Here is a 25,467-nt window from a genome sequence, read left to right on the forward strand (position 1 = left end):
AAATAAGTAATTTTTGACAATACAAACAATTCCCACTAACTATAGCTTCAGATCTTTCATTTGTAATAACTGGGAAAAGGGGTTAGCATAAGGACAAGTGTAAGGAACTGTTTTGAAAACTCTTCTATAGGATTAATTTTCCACCAATGCATCGCTAAATTTACCTCCTGTGCTACAAATCTTTATTTTTGTTAATTTATCTTTCAACACTATACACAAGATTTTATCTTATTTGAATATGGGTTTTTAAAATTATTTTCCTTTCTATTATTTTAAGACAGACAGAAGCTTATCAGTCTTTCTTAGTTCCCCACATCACAAATAGAGAGAGCACAAGATGGTGAGGGTTATTTTTTACTTGTTGATACCAACCAACCCTTAGTAATTTCATCTTTGGGAAGTCACAGATCTTTGGTAATATCATGGCCACCCTCTGGATTTTCAGTCCAAAGGCCAGAGCTGTTCAGCAACAGGCAAGCACCTAACTCTTCCCATTGTGTTGGTGGATTAATTGTGACCTTGCCAGGAATTAATTGGAGGTTATCTTTGACTATGAAGCCTTCAGATGGCTAAGAGAGAGTTGGAGAAAAATTTCGATGTGTCATATTCTTCCCAAATAAAAACTGACCTAAGATTTTCAATACTATAGATTCCAGGAAACCCACCTTCTTTTTTTTTTTTTTTCTGGGATTTTTAACACAACTAAGAGAGAGAGAGAGAAAATATATTTTATATTAATTTATGTAATTTAGCAATATTCATTAAGGGCAAGAGAACTTTACAAGTAAGTCTTCAAAAACTAAATCCAAAACAGCTTGAACACATACACATATGCTAGAAAATGAGCAAATGCAATGCTAGTGAAGTGTGTTGTTGGTATATATTTAGTTTTATTTTGCTTTGACAAAATTTTTACTTACCTGGCAGCACTTAACCTGAGGAAAATAGGGTGGAGTATCTGTGGTTTGTATAGCAGAGAAATCCAATGATTGTCCCAAATGTTAAGCTACCACACAAATTAAGATCTTTTTGTTGTGTTAAAGGAAAAGAAAAAAATGTTCATGAATATATACCATTTTGCTTTGAATGTATTCCTCTAATTTATTGAAAATAGATTTCCCTTCTGGCATAGGACCCCTCTGAATCCTAAAAGGATGTTTCCCTGCTTCAAATCTCTCCTTGCTCTAATCCATTCTCCACTCAGTTGTCCAAGTGATCTTCCTTAAGCATACTTTCCTTTTTTTTTTTTTTTTAACTTGTTCTCTTGGATTTTATTATTCATATGCTTACTTGAATGTATGAGTACTTGTAATATTATAATTTCTTTTTTTTTTGCATGAGTAATTTAAAACATTATCCCTTGTATTCATTTTCCCAGATTTTCCCCTCCCTCCACTTCCTCCCCTAGATGATAGGCAATCCCATACATTTTACATGTGTTACAGTATAACCTAGATGCAATATATGTGTGTAAATCCAATTTTCTTGTTGCACATTAAGAATTGGATTCCAAAGGTATAAGTAACCTGGGTAGATAGACAGTAGTGCTAACAATTTACATTCACTTCCCAGTGTTCCTTTTCTGGGTGTAGTTGTTTCTGTCTATCATTGATCAGCTGGAGGTGAGCTGGATCTTCTCTATGTTGAAGAGATCCACTTCCATCAGAATACATCTTCATACAGTATTGTTGTTGAAGTGTAGGTTCTGCTCATTTCACTCAGCATCAGTTCATGCAAGTCTCTCCAAGCCTTTCTGAATTCATCCTGCTGGTCATTTCTTACAGAGCAATAGTATTCCATAACCTTCATATACCATAATTTACCCAACCATTCTCCAATTGATGGACATCCATTCATCTTCCAGTTTCTAGCTACTACAAAAAGAGCTGCTACAAACATTTTGGCACATACAGATCCCTTTCCCCTTTTTAGTATTTCTTTGGAATATAAGCCCAGTAGTAATACTGCTGGATCAAAGGGTATGCACAGTTTAATAACTTTTTGGGCATAGTTCCAGATTGCTCTCCAGAATGGCCAGATTCTTTCACAACTCCACCAACAATGCATTAGTGTCCCAGTTTTCCCACAGCCCCTCCAACATTCATCGTTATTTGTTCCTGTCATCTTAGCCAATCTGACAGTTGTGTAGTGGTATCTCAGAGTTGTCTTAATTTGCATTTCTCTGATCAGTAGTGATTTGGAACACTCATATGAGTAGATATAGTTCCAATTTCATTATCTGTTCATATCCTTTGACCATTTATCAATTGGAGAATGGTTTGATTTCTTATAAATTAGGGTCAGTTCTCTATATATTTTGGAAATGAGACCTTTATCAGAACCTTTAACTGTAAAAATATTTTCCCAATTTGTTACTTCCCTTCTAATCTTGTTTGCATTAATATTGTTTGTACAGAAACTTTTTAGTTTGATGTAATCAAAATCTTCTATTTTGTGATCAATAATGATCTCTAGTTCTCCTCTAGTCATAAATTCCTTCCTCCTCCACAGGTCTGAGAGGTAGACTATCCTCTGTTCCTCTATCTATTTATGAACTCATTCTTTATGCCTAAATCATGGACCCATTTTGATCTTATCTTGGTATATGGTGTTAAGTGTGTAACTTGGCTTCAAAATAGCATTGTACTGACAATATGGAGAGGGTTTCAGGGCTTGATCTGACACTAATTTTAGGTTTCTGTTTCCTTCTCTGTAAAGAAAGATGGTTGGATGATGTACCATCTGTGAAACTATGAGATCTGGGTTCTCTCTGATTTAACTTTAAAATTCAGTTGAGTTTAATAAATATATTTCTGTGATCTAGAGCTTCCTTTCTCTGAGACTTTGATTTCTTTCATTATGAAATGGAGGGGAATTTGTTCTAATTTTTGCTTTTTCCAAATCATATTCTGAAAGTTTCCTTTTCTGGGATTGGGGGAATTGGCTTCAAGTTTTCCTCCAACTGCTTCTTATCCCCAAACTGCCTCTTATATGAGTTACCACTCCACCTCCCATACCTACTAATAAATAGACTAATGATTACTAAATATGAAAAAAAATTAAAGTTGGCATCTAGTTAGCAAGTCTAGTTATGACATTACCAGAAAGCACACTTCTTTGGAGGTGTCCTTACAGGTGTTAAGGTATTCTGTTGTTTCTCCCCCTACTCAGTCCAAGCTCCCCTTGTATAAAAATTCGCAGTCCTGGTTCTCATTTGGGATGTTAAATATTACCAAAGCATTCATCCTTTTAAATGTGTATGTAAAAATGAAGTTTTGTAGGGGGAAAAAAAAAGCAAACTTTCTAGAAAATTCATAGTCGGAAAAGGCAAATAAGGTAAAAAGTGGCTTTCCTATATTTGGTAGTGAATGAAATTATTGGAAGTTTGCAAAAGAAAAAGGGGGATGAAGAACTGAGTCTGCAAGTCTTCTGGTAGTCAGCCTGGGAAAAGGCCTGTTTTCCTGCTTGAACATTTTGAAAGTTGCTAAGTCAAAATAAAGGAGGCCTGCAGAGCTAAGAGGAAACAAGAAGGCTGTTTAGGAAAGAGGATTGCAGATGTCAGAAAGAATTGTTGATGAACTTTCTCTCAAGAAGAATTACTTAATTCTAGGCAAATATGACAGAGTCTGGAATACACAGTAAAAGCCAGTATATCTTTACTTTAGTGAATGCAGGATACAAATATTTTACAACAACCTCTAGCATTTTCTTAACCATTTGATAAAAAGTTCACTAGAATATTTATTGTATAATGAAGAAAAAAACAACACATTCAGGGAAAAATTGAGATTAACTTATTTTTTTCTTAAAAGGTTCATCTCAAAGATGGCAACAAAGTCCAGCTTGTGCCGCCAAACGGTTTTACATTATCAAACCGTGAACAGCTTCTTTTGTGAACTGTTGACTACAAACATTTACCAAATACATAAATCTCTTTTAAAAAAGCCATTTTAAATATAGCAAAGCAGTGTCCTCTTGCACAGCAAAGTGAAGAAAGTTTCTACAGAGAAATAAACATTTTACATTTGTAAATCTTTCTTTCACATTCTAATCATCTAACTTCTTTTCATGATCAAATGCCAGGAGTTTTTAGGTTCCTTATTTACTATGTATTTCTTGTGCGCATGACAGTTAATCCAGAAAGTATGTGATGCATTAGTGTCCTTTACAATAAAAGGAAATACTAAAACATATTATTTTTCTATAACAAACCCCTGATTTACTCTGCAACATTACATTTTTAATTGGAGCTCAAAAATGGAGTTTTCATTGGGATCATATGTATACAATAGGTGAGTTTCATTTGTAAATGGATTGACTAAAGAGTACAGAGAGGATATTTTCTATTGGAAAACTTATTTTAACCTGTGTAATTTAACCATAGAATTGCTCTTTTTTATTTTTTATTATTTTTTTAAGAAAAAAGAAATGCTATACTTGAATAAATTTAATTATTTCAATTATGTTGTCACATAACACTAGTCTACTTTTTTTTTTAAGTAGGGTCTAAAATTACACATGTTATCCTCATTAAAAATCACTTTCCATTATATGAATATTCATATATTTATATGTGCATGTGTGTATGTGTAAAGGGATGTTTTTATAAAATCTACTTGTTTAAATTTACAAATAGGGCTTATGGGAAAGAGGTTAACAGTCAGATACTCACTTCCTGCAAAATGAACAAATTTTTACTCTGTCAAAGCAATTTAAATACAAACTCTGAGCCTTGGGTAACATTATTTTAGAAAACAGTAATTGTACTGCATATAAACCTGCATAGAAATAAAGACTATTGAGATACAGTCAGCAAAGCCATCTCATAAGGCACACAAGAAAATAGACAGTAAATGTGAATGCATAACTCCTATTCACATATACAGCAAAAATTCATGAACATGCATAAATAATAATGAAAGAATCACTAACACTTTCAAAGCTATAAATGGTCTATAAAGTGGTAAGGAAGTGGAATTATCTTGGAAATTTGGTGTTAGGAGAATATTTTGCTGCTTAGAATTGTATATGACCCTTTGAAAAACATGTAGATAGCTTAATAAACCTAAATTAATTTCAAATTTAAAAAATTAAAATTTGCTGCTTAGATTGTGTATGACCATGCAAAAAACATGGATACTTTAATAAACAAATTAATTTAAAATTTTAAAAACTACCTTTTTGAATAAGACCCAAATACTCATATTTAATTGAGAGAATACGTGATAATCCTCCCATTTTTGGCTATGGTAACAGACTTTACTAGTCATATCCAAGCCTTCTCCAAAAATTTCCATCTTCCAACAAGTGAGTGTTCTTAATACCTGTGTCAGTCAGAATATTTGGCTGTCTGTGTTTTGAATGGCTTGTTGTGAAAAGGCAGAAACAAAAACAAAACCTTCAAACCAAAAAAACTATGCCAAAACACTGCAGATAAGAAAATGACTCTTAACTTAGGAGATAAAATGAAATTTAGGTAAAAGATGACAGATGGCCGCTATAATAAGTTAATTTAAATTCAGTACAAAAGGAACAATTTTTAAAAGCTCTACTTTGAGTTTCTGGTGAGAGGTGCAGTTTTAACTCTGAAAATACAAAATATAGCAAGATGCAGAATTTTGGCTCATATGGCACGAGCTTATTAATAAAAACCGATTAACTCAGGAAAGGAAAACTGTTATCACAGATTAGTCTTCAGATAGGGAGTTTTTAAAAAATCAAGCTGAGGGCTGCCATTGCTCAATTAAAATATTAAACACTTAAAGTGGAAGCTGCTTTATAATCAATTTAAGCCCCGCCCCTCCCCAAGTGGAATGACTTATCATTTGAGTATGAAATATTTTAAAAATAGTAATAAAAAAGCTAAATTGTGGCCAGCTGTATCCCTCTATTTCTGGAGGGTTAGAAGAAAAGGAAATTTATTTCCAAAATAAGTGTTTTTCCCTTAGCTTCTACCACTTATAAAACCTTTTGTGCTCACCTGATATATTACCATTTTCTTAACATGAATTAAATTAGGTCAACTTTTTCCACTGTATTTTTTCTCACAAAAGGCAAAGTTTTAACTAATGCCTTTTAAAATCTGTTACAACACATTTTATATTTATGCAGAATGAACTTTAACACCAGATTTTTTTCCACTTTGCTATTTATATACATATGTATAAAATGTATAATGTATAATGAAGCTTAACCATACAGCACAAAGATTACAATTTAACATCACACATTCACCACCAGTGAGGGGAAAATCCCCTTTATACAACCCTCTAAAAAACTGGGATATTAATAATAATTAAAATCCAAAGAAAGTACAGTATATTTAACAAAATAGTAAATATTAAACAGTGAATACTCTACTTAATAAGGACCTCGCCTTTTTTTTTTCAAGTTGGCGGTAATCCACAAAAATATACTTTTTAATCTGGTGACCGTACAATACATAGGTACTTACACCAAAGGTGATAATATATTTAAGATGCTATATACACAAAAAAGAGTTTGGCTCAAATTTTAATTTACATATAGATAATAAGTGTTCATGGCTTTTTGTTTCCAAGGTTCCGCCTGCAAGTTTTTTTTTTTTTTCCCTCTGAAAGTAAAACTCAAAAGTCAAAACAAGATAAAACTATACTCTACAAAAAAAGCTACAACATACAGCTTTGGCTTATATAAATAATTCATAGCAGAATGTGTTCAAAAGTACTATATATAACTTTATATATAGCCATCAATTCATAAGGGTATTTTTAATATAAAATATACATGAGCTAAAATCAATTCTTTTCTTTTGTATAGTCGTGAATGTAAAAAGAAACTTCTGACATATTCCAATTATAACTTAATATATTAATTTTATTTTGTTAATGCTCTATTTTTCTAGGCTAATATTTTTCTGAATATCTCATGCGGTTTTTTTTTTTTCTCTATTCTCTCTCTTTATTAACTAAAGATCACTTCTTTGACCCAATACATTTTGCACGTGCAAAACAGTATGTGTGGTGTTTTCTTGTTTTGTTTAAATAGCATCAGCCCTTTCCCATGCACCCCTTTGCAAGAGACCCATGCTGGGTTGGGGAATATAAATGTCATTTTATGTACAGTATTGCTTTCTTTTTTCCTGCTTTTCTACTGCCCTGCTGCTACAAAGCATTTTTTTTCCTTAACAAACTACAAGTAACCACACAGTCTGAATAAAACACATAGGGGACATTACTATGGGTGAGCCCTCTAGGTTCCTGCAAGCCAGTGTGGTAAGATTATATATGGATACAATGCTTCTCCTCAAAAACTGGATTATATTATTAAACAAAAAGCCTAAGAAAGTGCCAGACCAGACCCCTGCCTACAGGGTTTCTTTTGTTTACCATTGGACATTTGCAGATATACAAGGAATTTGTAGTAAGTGCCTAATTCGGTGTATGTAACACACACACACACACACACACACACACACACACACACACACACACACACACACACACATACAAATATACGTAAAGAGATATATGTATGTATATAGATATAAATATATTTAACTCACGTCCTTATTTATAAACTTAGATATGTAGGGCAGTTCATTGCAGTAACATAAAATAAAAACAGCAACATCAATAGCTTTATGTCACCCATGTGTCCATCCTCATTCGCTTTACTGAAGGGCTTTCTCTGTCTTCAGTGTTTGGGGGTCTTCCAAGCCCAATGGGTGAATGGAAGTCGCTTCTGGGATCTTCTCGATCACTACCGTCATATTGAACTACTGGAACTACTCAGACTGTCAACAGGGGATCGACCCATTTCCTGACGAGCCTGTTGCTGTTGCTGCTGCTGCTGCTGCTGCTGCTGTTGCTGTTGCTGCTGCTGCTGCTGCTGCTGCTGCTGCTGCTTGCTGTTGTTGAGAGAAGCCTGAAGGGGTCATCCTATCCCTAGGAGGTGAAATTGGTTCTGACTTGATGTTGATGTTTTGGTTGGTATTGATGGATAAATTTGAACCCTGAGATAACTGCCCTCCAGCACTAAAGGAGAAAAGAAGTTACATATGTTAGCAAATCTCTGAGTGCATCTGTATTAAATGAAGACAGATTCCGGAAACTTACTAACAGTTGAATGTATCTGAAATAAAATCTGAATTCCAAAAGACATTTTGGGGTCAGTTCCCCAAATCAGAGCCTATATAGAAATGGGATCCCATGTTGTTTTTAGGTCACAAGCTCCCAAAAAAGATGAAATAATAATAGCTTCATATTTGAGCCTATCTGCCACCTCCAAATCAGCACTAATAGGTAAATCGCTGTAAGTCTGCAGACAAAATATTCAGAGAACAATACCAGTGTCCAATATTTCAACTTGGTCAACTGATTAAGAAAATTATGGTAAAAGGGTCATTTTATTGTTGCCAGCATCAGATGTTTCTTTTCTTTTTTTTTTTTTATAATTTTTTTTCACAGTATGTATGCATGAGTAATTTTTTTTTAATAATATTATCTCTTGTATTCATTTTTCTAAATTATCCCCTCCCTCCCTCTACTCCCTCCCCTTGATGACAGGCAATCCCATACATTTTACATATGTTACAATATAACCTAGATACAATATATGTGTGTAAATCCCATTTTCTTGTTGCACATTAAGTATTAGCTTCCGAAGGTATAAGTAACTTGGGTAGATAGACAGTAGTGCTAACAATTTACATTCACTTCCCAGTGTTCCTTCTCTGGGTGTAGTTATTTCTGTCCATCATTGATCAACTGGAAGTGAGTTGGATCTTCTTTATGTTGAAGATATCCACTTCCATCAGAATACAATCAGATGTTTCTTTACCTCCTCTTTGTTTTGGCCTGGAAATTACATCTGGAAACTCCATTTAAAGAAAAACTAATTTATGTGGTATCTGTAGTCAAATATTATTTAAAGCAGCTCTTGGTAATTTGTTTAGGTAAATTATCTCAGCATTTAATAGTGATTATATATTCTTAAAATTAATTCTTAAAACATTAATTTGAATGTTATACATTTTTAGAATCAATGAATAATTTCTAGTTATCAAGAATTTATTTTTACCCTCTTCCCATTAAAAAGAAAAAAGAAAGGGGCAGCTAGGGTTGCACAGTGGATAGAGCACAGAACCTGAGTTCACATTTGACTTCAGATACTTGACACTAATTAGCTAAGTGACCCTGGGCAAATCACTTAACCTTGATTACTTTGGGTGGGGGAGGAGAAAAATAAAGATGAAACTAAGTTGATACAACTCCTCTCAGTCAGGTGAGGGGTTGCATGCTTCATCCTTTTGGCTCCACTGCATGTTCCTTTTAAGATTCTCTCTCCTTTACTCCTGTATTTTCCCTCCCATAATCCAGACTTTTTGTGTCACAAGATACTGTCTGATACCCAGAGGCTCCACCTGTGCTCTTCTCAAATTCCTCCTTGTCAGGGAGATAAGATAAAGAGGAAGACTTAATGAGATGATAGTTTAGAAAACTCAGCTTTTGAGGAGTTGGAGGGGGTTGAAAGAAAGGTTTTCAGTTATCTTAATTTCTTAGTACACTTCCCAGATCTGGTGTGAGTATGCAGACATATACAGGTCTGGGGAATCTGCACCTCTTTTCTATTCCTTCATTTAGGTGAGGAAGGTTAACATGAGTAGAATCAACTGACACATTTTTCCTCTCAGAGGAAATAGGAAAATGGTATGTAGCTGGTCAGAAAAGAAATGAAAATTGGGGTAGTTAGGGAATGGATCCCACAGCCTAAACACAGAAGCAATGGAGCAGAATGGCTTGGACAGAAGTTCCAGTGGTTTAATTAACTCTAGGATATGGAGAGAAGAGGGCTAGGGAGAAAGATTAAAGTGATTGCCTTAGGCTGATTTTTTTTTTTTTTTTAAAGCATCTAGTGTAAGAAACTTATTTTCCCTCAAAGCAATTTTTGTATTTAAGACTACCTATATTATTGTAGATCCTTTTATGAATCTTAATGAGTTAGTTTAGAACTTTCAAATGTGAATTTTGTCTCTAGTGGTCGCCAGGAACCATCACAGTACAAATTTGGAAAAAGTTAAAATCTGATATATCTGTCACATAAAACTTTTAATATAATCTAAACTGGAGAGTCTTAGTCTAAACATCAGGAAAACTGGATTCTAGACCTATCACCAGAAACTTTTTTGAGAAACTTTAATCAACTTATTTTGTCTCCATAACAAGCAACAACAACAAAAAACCACTTCTCCTTCAAATTTCTTAGAGGAATACTAGTTCAGTGGTCATCGTATGTACCTTACTATAGTAGATAGGGAATTTCAAAATTGTGACAAATATAATGACATATGGAAAACACCAATGTCCTAATTAAAAAAAAAAATCTTATTTGATTTTGGTGTGCAGTCTTAGAAACATAAATTTTAACCAATATATAAATATAAGTATGCCATAAGAGAACCACAGTTTAGTAATTACTTACACGAGAGAACTGAGGGCTGCTTGTCCTAAATGGTGCTGTTGCCAGGCAGATACTTGTCCTAAAGACAGCATTCCTGGGGAATTAAATCCCTGCAGGGCTGACAGGTCTGCACTAGTAAGTGAGTAATCTGAAAAAGAAGGGAAAAAAATTTTCCTCATACAGAAAATAAAGGACATACTAAATTCTCTGAACAAGTCTGTGTGAAATAAAGTATTTTCAAATCACAACTCTAAGTTACATGGGGACAAAAATGGATGAAATCAAACAATATAATGATTTTTTTTGACATATTACAAAATTAAAATGCAAGGACTTTTCTTTTATGGGGCTTTAGATTTTTTTGTTTAATTCTTACTGGGGAAAAATGACATACTTAGGCAAATATAAGACTTGTGTAGAATTAAGGTTTTTAAGACTACATTTTTTGTAGCACAAAGACAAACTTATGTAAATGTGAAAATAGTAGTCCTTATTTGCTGAGTCTATCTAGAAAATTTATAATACTAATAGTCTTACATGTGATGTAGAATGCTTCAACTAAAGAAATTTTAGGAAATAACTTCATGCTTGTGGAAAAAGCTACATCTGCTAGATGCATAAGGGTTTTTAGTATGAATCTCAGTGCTGTTTATATAGTTCTTCCTCAAAATTGCCATCAGTTCACCATTAAGCTCATTAGTTCTGTTTCATTCTAGGATGAACAGGCAAACACTTTCTTCCAATTACACACATACCCTTGTTTGCTTCTCTCCCCCATTAGTGTGTGAACTATCTCTTGACTTTCTCTGTAAACTTCAGCGTTTAGCATATATAGTGCCTGGCACTTGATAAAAATTTTATTGCCACACTATTTCTGACTATCTCTTAACTAAATGAATATAATGCGTCCCAGGTAAGGAACTCCTACTAAAGTATACTGGCACTTGTTCTAGAACTTCCTGCCAGAGAGATGCCTGGGACTTTGAGAGGTCAAGGTCATTTAAGGAGAATGTGTCAGAGACAACACTTAAATTTAGGTCTTCCAGATTCTGACGCTAACTTTAACTCACTTTGCCCTTTGACCACTACCTCACAGTCTTAATTAAGATACATTACCAAAGTATTAAGAGAATTATCTTCATTAAAAACCCTTCAATTATAACAACTCATTTCACAGATTGAAAAGCTCAAAGAGAAGATATGAATAAATGTAGTTGACTCATTGGATCTAATCTGATGTATTTTCTAAAAGTTTTTTTTGTATTAATTCATCATTTATGTTCTTTAGTATACATATATGTTCTTTAAATCCTTGTAGGTAGAGAGGGCAGGGTTAGAAAAAGATTAAACCCAAGTTAATCAGTAGCATCCTAATTGGTCTTCTTGTTTCTAATCTCTCATTTTCAATCCCTCCTCCTCATAAATGCCAAAATAATCTTCTGAAGCCCCAAGGTCATGTCAGAGCACTCAGTTTCTCTAGGATGAAATAAAAATTCTTCAGAATGGTTCTTAAAGCTTTCATAATTTGGCTTCAATCTACTTTTCCTGCCTTATTTCACATGGGTGCCCCTCACACACTCTACATTCTAACACAAGTTGTTCCCCAAATCCAATATTCCATCTCTTTCCCATGCCCTGGGCAGTTCAATGAATTTTCACAAGCCTTTTCCTCATGCCTACAATGTACTTTCCTGCTCAAGTCTGCCTTTGAGAGTCTTACATTTCTTTAAGGTTCAGCTCAATAGGCCAAATCTCTCCAAAGCCTTCCCTGATTCCTTCCACCAGATGTTAATGTTTTCTCTTTCCTTGCATTACTTTATATTTACGTATAAGACATAAATACTTTTGTCTTTTTCTGGATACTCCCTTTTTCCTTCCCAAAGCTTCTTGAAGGTAGGAGCTGTTTGATTTTTTTATTTTGCATATTCCAGAATCTATCTTAATTATAGTAGGTACTTAACAGCTGTTTGTTGAACTGTGATGTATTTGTTGAATTGTTGAATGTTTTCAATTACAGAGTTCCTTTGTAGTAGTAACTACTTTAATATTATATACATATAACTATACATATATGAACACACATAAATATGCATGCATGTATATCTATATTTATATTATGAATATATTTAAATTAGATTATCCACTTTTCATTAAGATGTAAATACATGCATATTTCCTTTTGCTCATAGATATGAGGAACTGGAAATATAAAAAAATATCAAAAATATCAAATATTTTTTCTATTTTTTTCTCTTTTTAAAAGCTTCACTCACACAACAAATGAGACAATCAATTCTACCAAAAACAAATTGCCTGCCTCAGGGCTTTCCCTACTCTAACCTCCATTCAGCTACTAAGTTGATTTTTTTTTTAAAAATCCGATCCAATTATGTCACTGCCATATTTAATAAACCCTAGTGTCTACTTTATCTCTTCCATGATCAAATACAAAATCCCCCACATGGCTCATCATAATCTAGATCTTTTCTTCCTATCTCCAAATTGTTCCAGTTTTCTTACTCCTTACAGCCCTCTGAAAACTCCTAAATCAAGTGACATTGGTCTCCTGGCCATTCCATGAACAATTCATTGCATAATCTGTGGGAATTTTCTCTAGCTATCCTACAAGCTCTCTCTCCTTATTTCTGTTTTCAACCTTCCATGGAAAGTCATTCCCAGTTTCTCTTAAGTTGCATGGCTTCTTTCTGGTAATTATGTCTTACATAACTTGTTTGTACATATTTGTTATTTTTTTGTTTCCCCCACTAGAATGTGAGTTCCTTGAGGGCAGGGACTACTTTTTGCCTAATTTTTTGTATCTCCAATGCTTAATACAGTTTGTGGTACATAGCAGGGGTTTAAAGAAATGCTTACTTTTTTTTTTTCTTTTTTAACCAAGAGTTAATAACATATCTTAATAAAAATCTAGATAAAATTTAATTATCTTTCTTCCTCTGAAGCATCAAGTGCTTAGCAATTAGTTTCAGTATATCTGAGAAAACATACAATAAGATGGTGACCTGGATGGAAATCTTAAAAGAAAACTTTAGTTTCTCTAAATTAAAAAAAAATGTACCAAATAATAGAGGCAAATTAGTTGAAATGAAATAAAAATTAGTTGTATTCAAGTTAATGCTTGCTATGTTATGTATATAACTTGTTATAAAGCAGTTAAATTACTACTTGAGGTTTTCACATGTATTAAAAATGTATACTTAAATTAGATTAATTATACAAATAACATTACAATAAAAAAAACCTTAGAAACATGCTTCAAAATGCAGATATTCCACTGGAACATGAATTTGCTCCAACATAAAAAGAACCCCTTTCTATGCCTAAGAGGTGAGAATTACTGTAGCCAAAAAAACCCCTGGACCCTAAACTTTTAATGATGGGACTTTCTGAACTTGTCCAACATTTTTACCTAAATGTTATTTTATTTTGGGGCCCTTAATTTAAGCTTCTTCTATTGATATAATATGCTCAACTACCACTGCATTTGAAAACTTTGGGCTACTTCTATGCCAAGATGACAAAGGGGGAGAATCTTAAAGATAAGCTAATGAAAACTAATTTAACAATTTTGATTTTGCCTTAATCACAAAAACAATATTTGTATAATGTTCTAAGAAAAGCATAGGTGCAGTGTTTTTCTTATTTTTCAGATACTAGTCAACCAAACTGCTGGATATAGAAGCAAAATAAATAAATAAATCCACATGGCTGTGATGACCACATCTTAAAACTATATGAGTATGAATAGCGGATTTATTTTCTAAAGTAAGTTAAGTATAAAAAAAAAAACAACTATGGAATTATTTTAAAATTGTAACAATGGTACCATAACAGTGGAGGGCTACCTAAGAAAAGGCAGAGGAATAAAACATATGCTACTTTTTATATATAATATGTGAAATGACCTTTAATAGCAGAAAATGGCTGCTTCTTTACTTGTTGTGGACAATCAACCAATCAACAAGATATATACTAAGGGCCTACTAAGTTCTGGCAAATGACAAATGAGGTTAGGAGAATAAAGACAAGGTTACTATAAAATACTTAAAAGTCAAATATGAGCTCAAATATTTCGCTACTCTCTCCTTAATTTCAATATTCATGATTTCCTAAGCTTTTGTAAAGCACTTGCTGACTATTGAATAGAAAAAATTGAAAAATATTTACAGTACGGAAAACAGACAAGGAAAGGCTTACCAGTGTTGTAAGCAGTAGGCATAGCTGAATACACAAGCCCCTGTGGAGGCAAGCTTGGAGTTGTCACAGATACCACTGGGGTAGCAAGAGGTTGAGTAGATTGAGAACTGCTTATCCTTTGGGAATTCTGTAAGTGATTAGTAACGAAGAAAGCTGTATCATATGGATATTATAATGAACAATCTATATTTTTAAAATAACATTCAATTAAAATATGCAAGTTTTCATGCTTTTCATTTGTTGAAAATGTTATTTCACATAGTAGGAATTATGTGAAAACTTTTAAGTAACTACTACAGGAAAATACCACCAGAATGTTTCATCTGGCTAATTTTTAAGGGAGAAATATTTCTCCATTAAAGTAGTGTAGGGGAAAGGACACTAGATTGGAATTAAGTTGGAGTTGGGCTCAAATACCATGTTTTTTACTTCACTTTTAATGACTTTAAGCAAGTCCCCTATGCTCTCTGGCAGGGCGTGGGAAGACCCTGTTTTTTTATCTGTAAAATAAGAGCTCTGAGATCCTTTCTAGTTCTATCCTAGGAAACCTATGTATATTCTTGATGCAACCTGATTAATGTCATGGAGATAGCATTATATATAAAATTATATATAGCATTATATATAGCACATGATAACATTTCTAGGTATGTGATATCTAGTAGAATAAAAAGTTGATAACACTGCAACTACTGAAATATATCCTCAATGGACACATGTTTATATTTTAAATATGCTTTCCATAGAGATTAAGTCATTTGGGAATCAATCATATAATTACAAAATTGAACAATGCTTATTTGCTACAAACATTTGTATTTTACATATTATGTGAGGAAAAGTCAATTTTAGTTTAGTTTGCATTATATTTTAAAATAACTTATCAAATTATTTTTATATTTTACTTTGTATCTGTTTCATACATAAATTCTTTATCAATCTTAAGATTACTGGCTCAAGAAATTGTCTTCTACTTTTATTACCTCCTTATCACAATATTAAATTTTCAATAAATACCCTTCAACTGTCTTATTTTAATTCTATAGTTCTGTTCAATGACATTTATACTTTGTCTCAAAATTAAACTGGTTATACTAATTAAAATACTTAATTAGACTTGACCTATTATATTTACTATTATAATGAACTTTTATCATTTTTTTAATCTGGAGAGGGAAAAATATGTTTAATGATTTACATAACAAATAATGCCTATATTCCTGTGATTATTTCCTTAAAATGGAACTAGTAGCATAACAATTATATTATTTCCACATAATAATATTGTGGAACTCATATCTATTTTTCAGTGATTTAGGCTACCTTTTTCTATTTACAATGAATCAGTAATGGGAAACATATCCCTTGCAAAGGTAAAAATAGCTAGATTTTAAGTCCAGACATTTTTGTACATGAAGATAACAAAGTATGGCAACTGACATTTACACCGCTAAGACTATAATAATGCAACTAATTATAATTCATCAGTACTAACAACCTTTTCAGAGAGTTGTAGGGTGATTCAATTTTCCCCATCACCATTTTCAGAATGTATGAGTATTGGGCAGACTGTAGTTGCTGATAATTCTATATTATATTTAATAGGGCTTCTGCTACTGTGCAAAAAGCCCAAGATATAGAATATTAATATTATAAAGAACATTTATGGTATTGTTTTTGTCTTTTTTTGCATTTACTATTCCAGCAAGCTGGATGAACATTGAAAATATTTATGGTATAGTGGAAAGAATAATGGATTAGGAAGCAGACGATATGAAATCTATTATTTTGACTCAGTTCAGCCTCTCTGGGCTTCATTCTTTTCATCTGTTAAAACAGTGATAATATCAATTTCTTGCCTGTCAAATAGAGTTCTGTGACAATAAAATGAGATCATAACATAAGTTATTTTGAAAAATAAAAGTATTTTGAAAAGCAATGTGGAAAGTATTCCTTGTGACAATTTGATCCAAAATTACAAAAGATGAAAGGATAAAATATTTATGCCTTCTGACTATGCTATGCTGTTCATAAAGAAGTTGGGACTTTTATGAAGCTGCAAAGCTGCTAGAGAAATCCTGAAGCCCCATGAGAAAAGAATCCAGATGTAGGTTTCAGGGCAGTTACTCATCTTTTCTTAGAATTGAATATAAGTCCACCTATGAGTATAATTCTACTCTTAAATAGTACTCATTTTGGAAAAATATCCAAGTTTCTATAGATAATGTCAGGAGCCATTATTCACTTCTGCCCCTCTATCTGTTATGTCCTACACAAATCAAATGCTTAGTATATACCACTGAATTGAATTAAAGGTTCTGGTTATATTCTCTGAAGCTTTAAAATAACTGGAAAGTATAAGAATATGTCATTGGTAACTCTGAAGGTGATCTCATAATTTTACAATTTTATGCAAGTATAGCATTTTTAGTTAATGTAATAAATTTTGTGATTATCATAATCTACAAAATCATTACATACTTGGAAATTTTTTCCAATTTATAAAAAGATGTTGAATTCAAGGGATACTAGAAAATAAAGCAATATAAGTATGCATTTGTCTCAACATGCTCAATTTGTTAAATTATTCTATAACATTTTTGATCCAGATTAGAATTTAACAACTTTTTCCATTTGGACTGTTGAAATACTCTAATATACCTCTGGTGCTAATTATTATGGAACATTTGGAAAATATATTATATAAATCAGACCTTTTCACGGTCTTCCACTCAAGTCTCAACAATCAAGTCAGACCCCAAGTTAAAGGAAGAGTTCTATGTATTATTTATTATTGCACTCACCAAAACTTCTGGTTAATGACTTCTTGACAAGTAAATAATTTTGAAAACCACTAGAGGGCAACATTTTCCTAAATAATAAGGACATCTGAAATTTTCTATACTATAGGAAAGTCATATAATAAAAGGAATAATAATACACATAAATTTAATTAATTATCTTTTAGTGAATTAGACTATGATCAAGTATAAACTTTAATTTTTAAACCATGTATAATTGAAGAAGATCATTTAATAGAAACCAAAATGAAATAACAAGGCTGTAATATATCATAATCTGGTATCAAATGGGTGGAATGAAAACCATAATCTGTAGTGGGAATAAGAAAGGAAACCACAAAGGTGAATGAGGGATGATCTTTTATTTTTAAGATAAAGCACTGCTATAATGCGCAGAAAAATATATCTAAAAAGAACAAGAACTGTGCAAAAACTACTAGCATGCATAAGCATGAAACTATCAAGTAGAAACTCAAACATTGCATTTCCCCCCCATGCTTTCATGCAATCTGAGCCTCTTACCAGCAATAGGTCCATGTTGGTGACAAATTAGCTTTTCCCCCTTAAATTACTAAGCAAACTACAAACTGAGGGTTTGGATTTAAATGATAAAAAGTCTTTCTTATGTAGCAGTGAAAAGTTTATATTTTATTTTCAGACAAGTAATATTTCTTATAAACTTACAAGTTATTTTTAGTCACATTTATTTTTCCATAATGAAAGCCAATAAAAAAAATCACTTATTTAGGGGAAAAAAGGTATTTTTTCCAATAAAGTAGGGAAATATAGAAGAATTTATTTATAAACACATATATCCTTTTTAATAAACAGGGAACCCCCTTGTGGTTCTGATCTTCTCATACAGGATGAAATAATTCCAGCTCTGTGAAAAGGTGATCTCACCAAAAATGATGTAATCTTTTTGAAACAAGAAGAAACAACGCAAGACCTTGTATTACAATTTAAGGAACTTTAAGAGTGAAGTCACTTTCTAAAAACATTTTAATAATTTGGGGACCTATATAAGATATTCTGTATCTTTCAGTTTTTTTGCTTGTTTTTTGGGTTGTTTTTTTTGTTTTTGTTTTTTTTTAAAAGCCAAATCCTTGGTGTCTTCTGCTCATGGACGACTACTATTTTTTAGGCTCCATTCCAATGTTCCCTCTAACAAATAAAAATGTATAAAATTATTTAAAGTAGAAATGTCAGAATCTAATTTATAAGACTGTATTTTATTAAATAATTCCAAAATAAACATGTAAAAATTTGCTAAAGGGAACACTGTTTATATTTAAAACATTTGATAGAAACAAGGACTTTCTGAACCCCTTTTATCTTATCAAGCAGAAACCCACACTCACCAACTCCAATTCATCCTCCTCCGACTGTACTCAGCAAACAAGAGGGATAACAGAGTTACTAAAACTGTCATTGCTCTATGCTATTATTTTTTTTTAAAAACACATTTAGGTTTTAACAACATTACATACTTAACCTGCTATATACTGTACATATGCCTGAAGCTCATTCACAAAGTCTGTGCCATATAATTCTATCACAGGTTTCTCACTTGTACATAAGTTTGTATATACAAAAAAATTTAAGTGTATAAAAGCAAGTAAGGCCATAAATTAATTGGGAAGAATACTGAAAAATTAAATTAAAAGATTGGCTACAATTGAACACATTTGTTCCTTTTTCCTAAATCATCCAGAAAGTACTATTTGCACAGATGAAAATGTTTATATAAATGCTATTTTACTCTATTAAAATGGTTCCTTTTTTAATTGAATAATTAAATTTTTATATCAATTACTGTTTGGAAAATAGCACAATATAATCAAAGCTTAAGGAAGCTGCCTCTGATACATAATACCTGTCATTACTTTATTCTCCAGAAAACTCTAAAACTAAGTTACAGATCAGTTACTGATCTGTTTCAATGGGAGTATCCCCACTACTCCCCAAAGGGATGAAATCACAAGTCTGGACTTAAAAAAAGTAATTAGTGTTCCGTTTTTTCATACCCATGAAAAAAGATAAGTTAGAGATAAGGACTTGACTTATGATGTCATAAACAGAGGGAACTCAAGGATGAGAAAACTTCCTTTATCAAAGTAGGTTAGAGCCTTCTTTCTTAGAGAGATCCCTGGAGCATCTAAAGGTTAAGTGATTTATCAGAATTCACACAGATAGTACAGTCAGAAGCAAGATTTGAATACAGGTCTTTCTAGCTCCAAGGCGAGTTCTATATCCATTACCCCACACTTCCTCTCACATGGACAAAATGGGTGATTATTTAACTGTGCAAAATACCATTTTATAAAAGGACTTTCTATCAGGTTAAAATAGCTTCACTCACAGATATATTTAATTCTATTTCAATTAAGAGATGTTGATTTAGAAGATAGTCAATGCTTATTCTGTGACATTCATGAATATTTTATTTTCCTTAGCGAATATAAATCTAGTGGAATTAAGGTCATTATTTTATATGGAAACAATTTCAGTCTTCAAAGGGCAGATTTTTATCTGTCCAAAAACAATTAAATACAGTTCCCTCCTTTCTACCAGCAGTTAACCGTTTTCATATAAATATGCTATCTGTTATCATTTTATAATATTTAAATTAATAAGTGAGTAGATTTTTGGGTCTGTTTCTTAGCATTTCAATTTATTATTTGGGACAAATTTCCTCAATACAGAATATAGTTAGAAGACCTAATTCTAAATGCTACCTTTGGTGATGGCTAACAATAGCCTGGCCTGTGAGTCTCTGGGCAAATCACTAATTTCTCTGCTTTGAAGTTTTTCCACTTTTAAAATAAGGAGGATTTAGTTATTTCTAGGTTTCCCCACCCTACTCCTCAGCTAAAACTACTCTGATACTAATTTCAATACACAGAGCACTTTAATGGGATATACTTTTTAAAAATCGGCCAGTACTTCTTCCAGTTAGCCAGAAGGAGCAAAATAGTGTGTCAGGTAATAAAGGTTAAAAAAAAAATTAAATTATTAGGGTATAATCTTAAAATATGTTAAGTTGTCCCTAAAAACCATATTTTCATTCACTACAAAAAGTCAAATCAATTATGATAGTACATTCCTGGATTTACCGTCTCCACACAAATAAAATCAGTGCCTGAAAAATAATGGAAGCTTCGGCTAAGAAAACAAGAAGGTGTAGTTTAGTTCTTCTAATCATCACAATGATTAAGCTGTCTATGGATGAGAGAAAACACTGAAGGTGCTAGATACTCTTCATTCTAGTTTTTAAGCACTCTTCAATTACCTGAAAAGTATAGAATAGAAAAACCAATCTGGTGGTTTGCCCTACAAATCTCTCACAAGTTTAGCTGGTACTTTTAGTATCATTACCAAATAAATTTATTGCCTATTCTTCTTCTTTTATTAGGTAAATAATTTTTACTTCAATTATGTTCTGCCTAACCTATTGGCTTAACTTGTTGACAAAAGTTATATAAATCTGTATTAAATTTAAGAGATTTGTATGAAAATGTTTTCCTTATAGTGACACTTCATTAAATAAGTAGGAGGGGTATCTTTATCCCCAGAGGAAGCTGTGAACTATGTGAAATAATTTCATCTATGTAAAATATATGTTTTAAAGAATGGTTAAACTTACCAATGGAGGCATCATACCCTTGCTAGAAGGGGGGATCACTACTCGAAGGTCTGGTTTTCGATTGTTCATTCCAAGGTTTCCACCTCCAGGAGGAGGGGGAGATTTTGTAGGCATTACTTTGCCTAAACTACTCCCTCCAGTAGATACTAATAGATTTGGAGATGCTCTTGAGTTTACAAAGCCATTCCCTAGAAAATAAAAATAATAATCATTATAATGAGCAGTAGATATTAAAATATAAACTATACAAAAAATTCATAAAAGAAAAAAAATATATTTTGATTTTTAGAAAAACAAAATGAATTTTTAAAAAGAAAAAAGAGCTCTTGTAATTTTAATATGTTTATGGATATTTAAGACTTGTTATAACCTAGTATCACAAAACAGTTTTGTATATAATGTATTGAACAAAATTTATCATAGTGAGGCTCAAAATCTTGCAATAGTTCTAAAGAGGTGAATTTGTTTAGACCTGAGGTCCTTAAGCAATAAAAATCTCTTTGGAGGGTACTAATAGACAATATTTCTTCTTACCAAATAATGAAAATAGTTACAGTGTATTTCATTTGTGTTCTTAACTTATATTCATAACAGTGTATAGGGTAAAATACTATAGACAGTTCTTATTTTATAGAAATTCACATTACACAAATTTTATTTTATGTAAAGAATTCTGAATTAGGATACTGAACAAAGATCTGATTGAGCTGCTAGCTGCAAAGATCGCAGAAGAAGAAGAAAGGGAAGCTCTGGAACCTGAGGTAAAACTAAAAAAGTTTCAAAACAAAACAAATGGCAGAAGCATTTCATCTTTGAGTGAAAATTTTTCTTGTATTGAAAAAATGATCCAAAAACTTCAAGATTTTCAGAAGTTCTAAGACTAGTTGAAAATAATAGTATTCATTATTATCAGAGAAAGGAAAAAAAGAGAGCCACAATCACTGCTGTGATTCTGGTAAATGAGATCCTATTTTGCTCACTGGTTCCACCCTTGTTATGGGCCAGAACTTGCTTGATGCAAGGTGCTTAAGTCAGTGGAATTGATAGAGACAATAGTTATCTAATTTAGCATGGTGCAATAGTTCTCTAGTTCAGTACATGTACTTAGTACTTATTATAATTCTACAAGATTCACACCTTTAAGAGAGCTTATATTAGCTAGGAGCCTCAGCCAGGATTCAGTTGGGGAGATTCAGAAACCAGAGAAGGCAGGTGTGAGCTCAAGCTCTTGGAACCAAGGCCAGAGTGAAGGGCTCTTCAGAAAGCTACCCAGCCCCAGGAAGGAAATAATAAAGGATCTGGACTACAAGAAAGCTAACCCGGCCGCAGGAAAGGAGACAAGACTTGGAAAGAGACAATAAAGTATTTGAATTTTAATCCCTGGCTGCACTTGTGGTGAACTGAACTGAAACAAAGGCTGCTCCCAGAGAACCCCAAGAAAACTACAACAAGAGAATGTTACATTTTAAAGAGAATATTACACACTCTGAACTCTAAAATCTGCAAGACCATCTTAGAGAAGCAAAGGATGAGAATTTAAAGAAGCCACAAAACACAGAGCATAAATCCATGCATAAAGTGAGAATCCTCTTTAGAATTCTTAATAAACAGAAACGGCCTGGTTTAATCAAAAGGTCAATTTATCTAAAGGAGGCTTTTATCTTCAGTGAAGTCAATCTAAAATAATTCTTTTACAAAATTTTAAGCCCAGTCACAATGCAGTGAAATGAGTTTGCTGCTTGTTACTTTGTAACCTTGTGTATAACCACTTTTATTTTCTAGATAAAGCATTCTTAACCTTTTTTTGAGCCATGAATCTCTCTGACAGTTTGATAATGTCTGTGGATCACTTCTCAGAATATTTTCAATGCTCAAAATAAAATCCATAGGAAGCCATTGTAATGAAATGAAGAGAGACCCCTCTGAAATTTGTCCATGCACCTCATGATAAGAAATCTTGATTTATACCTAGTTTCCAAAGGGTTGTACTAGATGACTTCTCATGCAGGTATTGTAGGTAGATCCTACAATTAACTCCTTTGCCCAAAGACGTCCAGTGACAGAGGAGCTCACTCCTCCACAACCTTTTTCTTCTTTTATACATTTCTTCCTAATGGGAAGGTTTTTCCTTAACTAGTTAAAACCCACTTTTCTACAAGTTTCATTCATTTGTTCTAAGTCAGTCACTGGGAAAAGTAAAACAAGACAAATCTTTCCACAACAGCCTCCCATATTTCAAATTTCCTCTTTAGCTTTCTCACCACTCCTCTGGATGTGCTTCATTTTATCCACTGTCTTTCCTCAAATATAGCACATGCAATAATTTGAATCCTATTTCTATTAAAGAGATTTAAAATGGAAAGATAACCAAATGCTATTTCCTGGTCACCCCTCCCTTCCATGTGTTATCCTAGCCTTGAAACCCTCTTTAAAAAAAGGAAGTGAGGTTACTTTAGCATTATTTGTTCTTAATGTACCTATTTTGCTTTCCTTTTTCAGATGCTCATAAACTACTCCATCAATAAATTCTAAAATTCTATCAGTAATTAAGACTCTCACTGTTCCATAATTTAAATAATTTATTTAAATAAATTTTGTCTATCCATTTCCTACTCATCATAATTTTTTTGAAATTTATTATTTTATTTTGTAACATTCATTGTTAAAATTTTTGAGTTCCAAATTCTCTCCTTCCTCATTGAGAAGGCAAGAAATTTGATACAGGTTATACATATGTACTCATGCAAAACATATTTCCATCTTAATTATTTTATGAGAGAAAAAAGACCCAACTTCCCCTCCCTCTCAATAAAAATAAAGTAAAAAAAAAATGATGTTTCTTCATACTGCATGAGTTCCTTCTCTGGGGATGAATAGCATTTTTCATCACAAGTCATTTGGGATTGTCTTGTATCATTGTACTGCTGAGAACAGCTCAGTTATTCACAGTTCTTCATTGTACAATATCATTGTTGGGGTGTACAATGTTCTCCTAGCTCTGCTTATTTTACTTTGTATCAATTCATGTAAATCTTTCACAGTTTTCTTGCTCATCATTTCTTACAGCACAATATTATTTCATTACATCATACAGTACAACTTGTTCAGCCATTTTCCAACCGATGGGTATCCCTTCAATTTATTTGGGATGCAGAACTAGTAGTGGTATTCCTGGGTCAAAAAGTATGAATGATTTTCAGCCCTTTGGGCATAGTTCCAAACGGCTCTATAGTATGCTATTCACCATAATTTTTAAAAAATGATACTCTTTGGAAATCACAATTTTTCAATATATTGGAATACAGTTTATCTGATACTGGCAACCAAAATTTAGCAATGGCAGCTAAGTATACTCTCATTGTTTTCTCATGTTTAAGACGCTTTCCTGAAAGATACCTAGGCTCAATTCTTATAAATGTCTGGCTCATTTGTCCAGAATTTTTCCTATCATTCACTGTAGAGAGAATATGTATTATCTCTAGGCAGATAGGTGGCATGTAGATGGCATGTACCGAGTTAATAGGATTTAAATTCAAATCACAACTCGGTTATGGAATACTGGTTAAATTAAACATTGCCTATTTCAGTTTCCTCTCCTGTAAAACAGGGATAACAATAGCATCATAGGGTTGTGGTGAAGATCATATGAAATAATATTTGTAAAGTGCTATTCACACTGCCTGGCCCAGAGCAGATGGTTAATAAATGCTTCTTCTCTCTCTCTCCTCTTCCTGGCCTTCCCTGACCTATTTTGCTATGTATCAAGTTCACTAAGCTCTATTATTTACAATCCTGCTTTTTCTTATCATTATGTTCACCTTGTATTTTTTTTTTTTAACAGAAATGAAACAAAAAAATGTAATTTCTATTACTCATACTAGAGAGGCTTATAACCTAGTTCAGATAGTATACAGTGTTTCAAAAAATCTTAGTAATGTTTAACTGCTCTATAACTTTTGGAATACCCTGAATATAGACATTAAACAATTACATGATAGCAAAGAAATAGACTATGAGATTTAGTATAAAAATAAACCATGTAAACATTAATAATATGAAAGATCCTTTTTGAAAAGCTCAATTTTAAGAGCTGTAAATATTTCAGAAGAATTTTTCAACTCTAAAAACCATGCATTTTCCAAGAAACATGCTTCATTATTACACCTATATACATTCTTATGCAAACATCCTTATTCTATAGGTCAAATGAACCTGGAATGGAATGATGGCTGCCAAGGCAGAGATAGAGATTGGATCTGTGATTTCATTGGTGTGAGAAAATGCCTTGTACCAAAGCAGGTTAGCATTTTATCTGTGATCTAGAGTGTTAGGGAGTTGCTTAGAGCAGAGGTGGAGGACTCCTGT

At 32.6% G+C, this 25,467-nt stretch overlaps 1 protein-coding gene across 1 annotated transcript in view; it reads right to left on the minus strand.

Moving 5' to 3' along the window:
• Positions 1-7,412: 7,412 nt before the first annotated feature.
• MEF2A (myocyte enhancer factor 2A) overlaps positions 7,413-25,467 on the minus strand; it is a 193,744-nt gene continuing 175,689 nt past the window's right edge. Inside the window, 7 exon segments of the mRNA XM_074295037.1 lie at positions 7,413-7,751; positions 7,753-7,887; positions 7,889-8,015; positions 10,462-10,588; positions 14,656-14,782; positions 18,818-18,841; positions 21,103-21,290. Of these exon segments, the coding sequence (XP_074151138.1) occupies positions 7,620-7,751; positions 7,753-7,887; positions 7,889-8,015; positions 10,462-10,588; positions 14,656-14,782; positions 18,818-18,841; positions 21,103-21,290 (860 nt within the window). The 3' untranslated portion in view covers positions 7,413-7,619.

Source organism: Sminthopsis crassicaudata, chromosome 2 (genome assembly GCF_048593235.1).
Source record: "Sminthopsis crassicaudata isolate SCR6 chromosome 2, ASM4859323v1, whole genome shotgun sequence".
NCBI classification, from domain to species: domain Eukaryota; kingdom Metazoa; phylum Chordata; class Mammalia; order Dasyuromorphia; family Dasyuridae; genus Sminthopsis; species Sminthopsis crassicaudata.